At 29.8% G+C, this 8,975-nt stretch overlaps 4 protein-coding genes across 4 annotated transcripts; 1 reads left to right on the plus strand and 3 right to left on the minus strand.

Annotated features, from left to right (window-relative positions):
• Positions 1-1,911: 1,911 nt before the first annotated feature.
• On the plus strand, positions 1,912-2,460 carry EIN_386470 (chaperone binding protein, putative; the record flags this gene model as incomplete). Its single annotated transcript, XM_004258706.1, has 1 exon — positions 1,912-2,460. The coding sequence occupies one exon, from the start codon at positions 1,912-1,914 to the stop codon at positions 2,458-2,460; it is 549 nt and encodes a 182-aa protein (XP_004258754.1).
• Positions 2,461-2,559: 99 nt separating this feature from the next.
• On the minus strand, positions 2,560-4,796 carry EIN_386480 (hypothetical protein; the record flags this gene model as incomplete). Its single annotated transcript, XM_004258707.1, has 3 exons — positions 2,560-4,247; positions 4,297-4,514; positions 4,615-4,796. The coding sequence occupies 3 exons, from the start codon at positions 4,794-4,796 to the stop codon at positions 2,560-2,562; spliced, it is 2,088 nt and encodes a 695-aa protein (XP_004258755.1).
• A 742-nt stretch (positions 4,797-5,538) lies between these two features.
• On the minus strand, positions 5,539-6,540 carry EIN_386490 (ribose-phosphate pyrophosphokinase, putative; the record flags this gene model as incomplete). Its single annotated transcript, XM_004258708.1, has 1 exon — positions 5,539-6,540. The coding sequence occupies one exon, from the start codon at positions 6,538-6,540 to the stop codon at positions 5,539-5,541; it is 1,002 nt and encodes a 333-aa protein (XP_004258756.1).
• Positions 6,541-7,752: 1,212 nt separating this feature from the next.
• On the minus strand, positions 7,753-8,697 carry EIN_386500 (hypothetical protein; the record flags this gene model as incomplete). Its single annotated transcript, XM_004258709.1, has 3 exons — positions 7,753-8,387; positions 8,416-8,562; positions 8,607-8,697. 3 exons carry the CDS (start codon positions 8,695-8,697, stop codon positions 7,753-7,755), a joined length of 873 nt encoding a protein of 290 aa, XP_004258757.1.
• Positions 8,698-8,975: the final 278 nt, after the last annotated feature.

Below are 8,975 nucleotides of genomic sequence, written 5' to 3' on the forward strand. Positions count from 1 at the left end.
CTAATTAGATTAAATAAGTTTATTTTACTTGTGCTTAATTTGTAAGAAACTTACCAATGGTTTAAAAACTCATCATTCAATAGGAAATGATGAATTAAAAAAGTTTTTTATTAATATTAGTATTAAATTGGATTGGTTATTAAAGTAATAAAAACCTTTATTTTTGTTTTGGTTTAATATCCCTGTTTTTACAGGGATATTAATACAATTATTGATGATTTTCCTTTTTTAGCTTGTGTATTGTTTATACACATATTATAAACTCTAAAAAAACGGAAATTTATTTAATAAACTCGAGATTTCCCGATTTTTAGACCAGTTGAATTATGTTCAATGTTATTTAAAGTGTTAAGGTAATAAAAACCTTTGTTTGGTCTATTAATGACTATTTCAATAAGAAAAAATTAATTTGTTCTTATCAAACAACAAAATTTTAAAATATGTTTTTACAACTTTAGTTTAGGGATTGTAATACAAAATGTACTTTTTTTTAAAAATAATTTGACCACTTTGAATAATTTAATGAATATTCTATTATATAAATAGATTTTGTTTTAATTAAACAATAAAATAATAATAAAACAATTAATAATTGTCTTATTTTTGAAATATATTCTATTTCAAAAATAGAACAAATGATCTTTTTTATTATTTTTTTTAATAATAATAACAATAATTACAAAGGCACTTTGTTTATGTATTTTTGAGAATGATTGTTGATCAAAAAAATTTCAAACAACAAAAGTGGTTATTATTAAATAATAACAATTGTTTTCTTATATCAATATCTAAAAAAAACATTTCAAATGGTATAAAGGGTTAATCGAATTTTTGGATGTTTTACAATTTAATTATAAATCAATTAACAACTGATACATAACAAATTATAATTGGAAATACTAAATACATAAGGCCCCGTAGCACAGTCGGTAGTGCATCGTACTTATAGAATAGAGTTATGCGAGGGTCGTGGGTTCGATCCCCGCCGGGACCATTTTATTTTTTTAATAAATAATGTTAATTAATAAAAAGTATTGTTGATAAATAGACACAATATATTAACCTTAGCAAGTCAACTGAATCAACTTTTTTTGTGGGAAGGTGAAATCTGGATAAGTTTTATCTAGATCATAATTTATTTTTAGAATAATTAAAAATAAATTCAAAACACGAAATCGATTAGTTTTCGCGCAAACTACTGGTCTTTACAGACCCAATGTTTCCTATTTTCCATGTGTTCAAAATAGTCAACACTTGCTGTTACGAGACATACACATGAATTTTCATTAGAGCGTTTCGGAATTTATCAATTTTTCATTATTTAAATTGGTTTGTGACACGCAGTTCTTAATTTAAGATCTTTTTAGTTCAAATACAAAAATAAAAAAAAGTGACTTATTTTAAGTAAAAAAATCAAGGATATAAATTATACAGTTTTCACTTCGTAAGGTTAATATGAAGTGATTATTCATGAAAGAAAGAACTCTTAACAATGCAATTTTATTAACAATGTGTTGAAATATAATACTAATGATAAATGATAATAACAAATATGTTTTATTTGTTTAATCAAGAAGCATTTGTGGTCTAAGGGCAGAATTCCACCCTTCCAAGGTGGAGATCCGGGTTCGAGTCCCGGCAAATGCATTTTTTGTTTTTTCAATTTTTAATTTTAATTTTTTAATTCTAAAAAAATTAAAAAATAAAAACGACAACGGCAGGATTTGAACCTACGCCTCAAATGAGAAATGATTTCGAGTCATACGCCTTGGACCACTCGGCCACGTTGTCTTGATATAATTATAATATCACTGTATTTGTTATTTTCATGCACAACCGATTCAATTAAAATAGTTTGAATTAATTATTCAATATCTGAATTACAACTTGAACAAAAAACTAAAAATTACAATGAGTTTACGATACGATTGGTATCAGTCCAGGGACTTTGTCACCATCGACCTTTTTATTAAAACGACCAAAGAAAACATCGCAGTGAGTTTCAACGAGAAGGACGTTGTAATAACTGTCAAGAATAATGACAAAGACATCGTACAAACCTTTATGAATTTGTATGGGTCATACCAACCAACGCTTTCGACTTTCACTGTCGGCCGAGTGAAAGTCGAAATCAAATTGAAAAAGAGTGACAATTCGAATTGGGACAACTTAACTCAAGACGCAATACAGCATCACCCAACAGTAGTGACAAAAGACTGGGACGCTGTTAACAAACAGTTAGATGAAGAGCTTAAGACGGACCCCAAAAATGAGAGTCCCGAGGATTTTTTTAAACAGCTCTATTCCAATGCAACCCCGGAACAACAACGAGCAATGAACAAAAGTTATCAACAGAGTGGAGGGACATCATTGAGTACCAATTGGGGGGATATTGGGAAAAAGGATTTAAAGTGTGAGCCTTTAGAAGGTGCTGAAGTGAAACAATGGGGAAAGGATTAATTCAGAACGCTTCTTAATGCATTTTTGAAGGACTTTTTCTATTCGTACGTCTTAGACCAATTAGTAAGAAATAATAATTTAACACTTTGCATCAAGACGTCACTCTTTGCTGCCTTCCATCTTCTGAACTTCCTTTTTTAAGTCATCAACAAGTTGAAGAAGACTCTTCTGTGAATTCTCCATGTCAAGAACACGTTGTTTAAGTTCCTCATTTTGCGCGATTAAGTCATCAAACACTTTTCGACTCACAAGCACTTGTTCTGAGACTTCGACTACTTTTTCAAGCTGATTTGTGAACTGAGTAGGACTTGGAGTGTTCGCTGTTTTCTCTTTACCCTCATTAAGAGTTGAAGGAGCTGTCGCTTTCCATTGTTTGGCAATTGGTTTGGCCACTGGGATGTCTTGTTGAGGAATAGTTTGAGCACCAGAAAGTGCTTTTAGCATTGGTTCATCGACATGAGGTGTTACTTTCTTCCCAAAGGTCCCTCTTTTTTTGGTATCAAATATACTCATTCGCATCACTGGAGTAGGTTTGTGCTGGATTGGTTCGATTAATATTTCTTGTTCTACCTTTTCAGCTAAAGTTTGGTTGAAGTCGACTGTCACTGCTGGACTGGTTTCTCCGCTACTCTTCCTTTCAAACTCTTGTTTACTTGTGTCTTGTATTTGCGGAGATAACGAAGTTTCCTTCTTGGTATACTGCAAACAGTCTGAAGACTTCTGTGACTCCTCTCCGATCAATTTCATTTGTTCCAAATTTGAACGCAAGTCGTCGCAACTGGAACGTTTGTAATTTTGGTAATTTTTCCTGCCAAAGGCCTTTCGAATGAACTCGCGTTGCTCCACTTTTTTCTTCTCTTTAAACTTTTCCTCTCGGAGTTGTTTTTCTTCGGTGTCTTTTTTTGTTCGATTTTCTTCTCGTGTTTTTGTCTCTGTGCGGAGGCGTTCCATTGCCTCCAAGTAATCTTTTCGTTTCGGCTTTGAGAATTTATTGATAGCACAAAATGAGAGTTCTGCGTCTTGAATGACGTCTCCTCGTTTCAATTGAAGTGTATTGTCTTGTTTCTGTGCTATTTTCCAGAAGTCATGTTCGACAAATTCATAATTGTTTGTGTTCTTCTGCGTTTTAGTGATCACAACTATTTCTTCGCCATCTTCAACTTCACTAATGTACTTTGTAGGGACATATCCAACTCTTTCACATAAAGTCTCCTCTTTGTTCTCATCAACTTTGTAACTCTTTTGGTCGATAATTTTCACTAAACTCCACTTCTCTCGTTGTAATAAAATCACAACAAATTGGTTGTTAGTTACAGATAACTCTCCATTCCCATTTGGTTCAAAATCTTTCATAATAAATCCAGTGCTTTCCTCAATCTTAAAATCATCTTCATTGAGCCACGTGAGATATGAAAATGGAAAGATAAATTTCCGATAATCATTCTTCTCAAACTCTATTTTACAGATCGCCCATGAACCTAATACCCTTTCAACATATACTATATCTCCAGTTTTGGCACATAAGTGGAATCGTGAGTCATCAACATAGTCATATAACACTATCCCATAACTCTCAACTTGGTCGTCATACATGTACTTCTCAAAGATAACATAACTTGAAGGGATGTACCCCCACCCATTAAATTGGTGACGAACGTACACCCACTTCGAGTCGCCAGAAAAACAGATCATCTCGTCGTCTTCCAAAAATGAAATTTCCTTCTCGCTGTTTTTGATGTAGTCGTATCGTGCAATACATCGACATGGTAAAATCGTTGGTTGTTGGTCTGTAATATTAATATTAAATTGAGAAGAAGTTATAGAAATAGAACAAACAAGCTAATGTCATCATATTTGCTCGAGTTACTTTGGGCTTCTTCTGTGGCTCTTTCACTATTTTCTGTAGTAAATTAGTGGGGACATATCCATAATAAAACCCTCTTGAACAATAAGACCATCCATCATCTGTTATGTCATATACAGTTACAACATCCCCTTCAAATACCCACAAACACTCAACATTTGGTGGTTGGTACTTTTCAATAACTCGTGCTCTGTTATTGAGAATTTGAATCTTATTATTGTTATTATTAAGAACAGAAATATATCGACACCTATTTATATATGAAATTGGTATTATTAATACTTACAAACTGGAAAAGAGGAGGGTCTGCAAAAGTCGCTAAAGAGACATGAAAGAGTCCAAATGTGCCATTCAAATTGCCACTCCATACTCCATCAGAGTTAACAGTACGTACCGTGATCTCATCACCTTTCCTAAACGAAAGCGTCTCAGGGTATTCCGCCTGGTAATCAACACACCCAACAACTTTCATTGTCTGCGGTCTTCTTTTTATGTTCGAACTCAATATTTTCTTTTCTTGTGACAGAAAGTATAGTTCTTCTTAATTTTGATATAATAATAATTCAATTATTGTCCAATGTTGTTTGATTATAATAGAATAGAAAAACTGTTGTGAATTCGTATAAAAATAAAGTTGCTGTTTTTTAAAAATAAAATAAATTGGATTGTTTTTTTGATGATTATTTATTAAGTTTATTATAGTTTGTTTTAGTATTTCAATTTTTAATACATTTTTATAGTTAATTAATGGAATTATTACTATTATTTTTTTTTGTTGGTAAATTACTTTTGATGAAAATAAAAAAAATTGACGATAAAATTAAAGTTAACTATTTTATGTTTTTTCTATTTTTTAAAACTACTAAAAAGGATATTTTCGGGTTTTAAAATAAATTTTAATATTATTAAAAAATGTATTTGTAATTTAATATTTAAAAATCATCCCTTACAAAATAGAAAATAGAAATAAAGAAAAGTTCTCTAAAAAAAAAAGACAAAAAACTAAAAATAAATTCTATATTTTACTATAAAATATTTATTTTTTGAATTATTTATTTTAGAATAAAAAAACGACAAAAAAGTCATGTTATTTCCCTATTTTCCTTTGATTCGAAAATGACAAAAAATCTTAGACAAAAAATCTTTCATTTAGAGTAAACAAATACACTTAAAAAAGTATTGCATATCAAGAAAATAACACAGTAAAAAGTGTTTTAGATGTGTGAAAGGCAGGCTTTGATTTGATTTGCGAAGACAGGTGAGACATCGCATATGATGAACTTCTTTGAGTTCTGTATCTTAGGCAATTGTGTTCTCACACTAGTATTAGTAGCAATGACCTTATCGAGTCTTGAGTCAATAACAGATTGAATGACAACTTCATCAATAAGACACAAATGAGTCAACACAGCAGTCACTTTTTTAGCACCATTGTCCAAATAAGCGTTACACGCCTTAATTAATGTTCCAGCCGTTCTTGTCATGTCATCGTAAATGATCACATGCTTTCCTTTAACGTCACCTATAGGTTCTCCAACAACATGTGTATCTTCAAACGATCGACTCTTTCGAATGAAAGCCATTCCGACATTGAATTTGTTAGCAAAGGTTTCAACCCAAAGGGGTCGTCCCAAATCGGCCGAGCCAAATATGCAAGGCTCATTGAAGTCAATGTTTTGAGCTATGGTAGCTTCTAAGACGGGTTCCGCATATAACTCCATAGCCTGTACGGTACCCTCGAAGTAATGAATAATACCACTTGTGTGAAGGTCCATCAACATAAAGAGATTACCAAGTCCAGAAGAGGGAATACCACATAACATCCTTACCGTCGATTTACATGTAACTACTTCGCCAGGTTTAACAGCTCTTTCCATAGTGGAGTACATCAAATATGGAATCACAAAGATTCTTCGTTTGGTGCCTAATTCGGAAAGTTCTCCACCTATTCTAACAACTTCTAATAACTCCATGTCATCAACTATTGAAGATACAATCACTACATTACGCCCAACTAATGAAGTTCTCTCGGGGATGTTAATACGGTAATACGACTCACCATCTTGGAATTTTTTGTAGATAATTGGAATGACTGGATAACCAGTGAGGTTGTGAATGCTTTGTCCAAGATATTCAGACTTCGAGGTGTGAACTATAAAAGTTTCTGTCGAGACAAATGCTTCGGGAGGAATAGGACTCGTTGTATTCGCAAGCATATTGAATGAATATTTTGGTTTTTTTTTCTTTGTCTTATACACAATCAACGTGGGCGTGACTCGAGTGGTCTATGGAAATCGGATGTTTTAGAGGTAAAATGTGTGTAAATAATTAATTGTTTTATGCCGATATATATTTGAGGTGTGTAAGAATTATAATTTAAAAATGATTAGTTTTTAAGAAATAAAACTAAAATTATAATAATTTTGATTTTTAGGAAATTAAAAAACATTGAAAAAAAGAATTATTTTTTTATTAAAAAAATTAAATAATAAAAATACACAAAGTAATATTTTTTTGTCATTTTTACAATTATTTTTTTTCATTTTTAAGTTTAACATTTTCTTTAATTTTAATTAAATATTTAATTTAATTGTATTTTAAGGTAAACTACACAAAACATTTATGAGCCCACAAAAATAAAATTAACAAAATTGTTTTTTTTAATACTTTTTCAACATCAAAAATTTAAAAAAATGACTTTTTAAATCTTAGTCATTTTAAGTGTTTTTTTAAAGAAACAAAATGAAAAAATGTAAATTGTAAACTTTGCTAACTTATACAAATATTTTCTGAACATCAGTAAATTGGTGTGATTTTTTTTGCTACTAATGTCCAACTTGTTAGAATGTTGTTTAGTTGCCCTTGAGATAAAAATTATTTTTCTAAAGTTTACTTTACAACTGTTGATGTTGACAAAGCCAACATCAACAGTTGGCTTTGTCCTTTTTTTCAAAAATTTGAAGTTTTTCAAAGATATGAAGTACAAAAGATGCCTACATTTTTTACTTAGTGAATAAAAAAAGTCGTATACATTGAAAATATAAATAAGCAAAAATAACAAAGATAATAAAGGATTATTTATTTATTATATTTTAGATAATACAAATAAAAGGTTCTAAACTATTATTTGTTTTTATAAATTTAGAATAACTGTTTTAATAATTAAATGACAAAACAAATTGATTGATTTTTTTGTTGACTTTCCAACCTTTTTATAAATGAAATAATCAATCAAATATTTTTTTTAAATTATGTTACAATTATATCTTCATTTTTTTTACAAGGTTTCATTTATGTTTTTTTGCTTGAAACATCTTTTCTTTTGGAGATTTCATTTTATTTGGTATCTTGTCTTTTTATAATTATCCATTCTCCACATTGTAAAAAACACAATAAATTAAAAAATAGAAATATTAACTTATGTTGAATTACAATGACATGCTACTTAAGCTGGTAGATCTAAAATAACAAAGATAATTAAATAACACAATACACATCCGCGTTATCACATTAACCAAATTGTTACACCCATAAAAACATTTATCACCAAATGATAAAACAGTCAAAGGTAATGTGATACTGCTAAGATTTGTACACTCATAAAAACAATATTCCCCAAGTGAAGTAACATTCGATGGAATAACAACATTATTCAAAGCTGAACAACAACCAAAACAATATTCCCCAAGTGATGTGACACTTGGTGGAATAACATTGCCAAATTGTTGCCTGTCAATTTTAGTGTACGTCACATTTCTGAATATGATATTTTTATAGTTATTGTTCACAGTACTATAATCTACATTGAACCACACAATAACTCGATAGAAGTCCATTTTCTTTTCATCTTTGTTATTCTTGTTGATATCTCTATGAAATCCAAAGTTTAAGGGCCTGAGAAAAAGTCCATTACCAAAATTTTCATCTTCTTCATTCCACAAGTGAAGTGTTTCGATGTTAGGGAAATAACTAACTGTTTTGTAAGTCAGTGGAATTGGGTTAAAATGGAATTTCTCCATATTGCTTTTAAATTTGTTGCAGACATGTTCCAATTTAATAAAATCTTCAATTGTATTGAAGTATTTTGAAACTATCATAATGTGATAACCTGATAGTCTTGACATGTTTAATTAATAAGATGATATTTACGGCATTTATAATATTGTTAATGTAATTAAAGACATTAAAACAATAGTTTTTGATTCCGAAAATGTTTATTGGTGAATGAAATATGTTCACTTTGTAAAATGTTTTATAATTAATTATGAAAATAATTAATAACACATAAAATATCCAATTGTGATTAATATGACTAAACCATTCTTTTTATAACTTGATATAATTGCTGCTATAAACGTGAACACTAAACACATGATGATTGTAATATAAATTTTTATTAATTCAAAAACAACACTTTAACGTTATAAAGTGATCACTTTCAAAAATCACAAAATAAAAAAAGTTAACATTTTATTTATTTCAGTTCAAAAAAAACAAAATTTGTTTTCTTTAGAAAGTCAAAAATATAATTTATAACAATCATTAATATATTAATAAATTAATCCCTTAAAATAATTACAAAACGAATATTTTATCAAAAAAACAACATAAAGAATGGGGAGAAAGTAACACCAAGGGAGAAAGCCACACC

The sequence above is a fragment of the Entamoeba invadens genome (genome assembly GCF_000330505.1).
Source record: "Entamoeba invadens IP1 unplaced genomic scaffold scaff_1105074725685, whole genome shotgun sequence".
Lineage (NCBI taxonomy): Eukaryota > Evosea > Mastigamoebida > Endamoebidae > Entamoeba > Entamoeba invadens.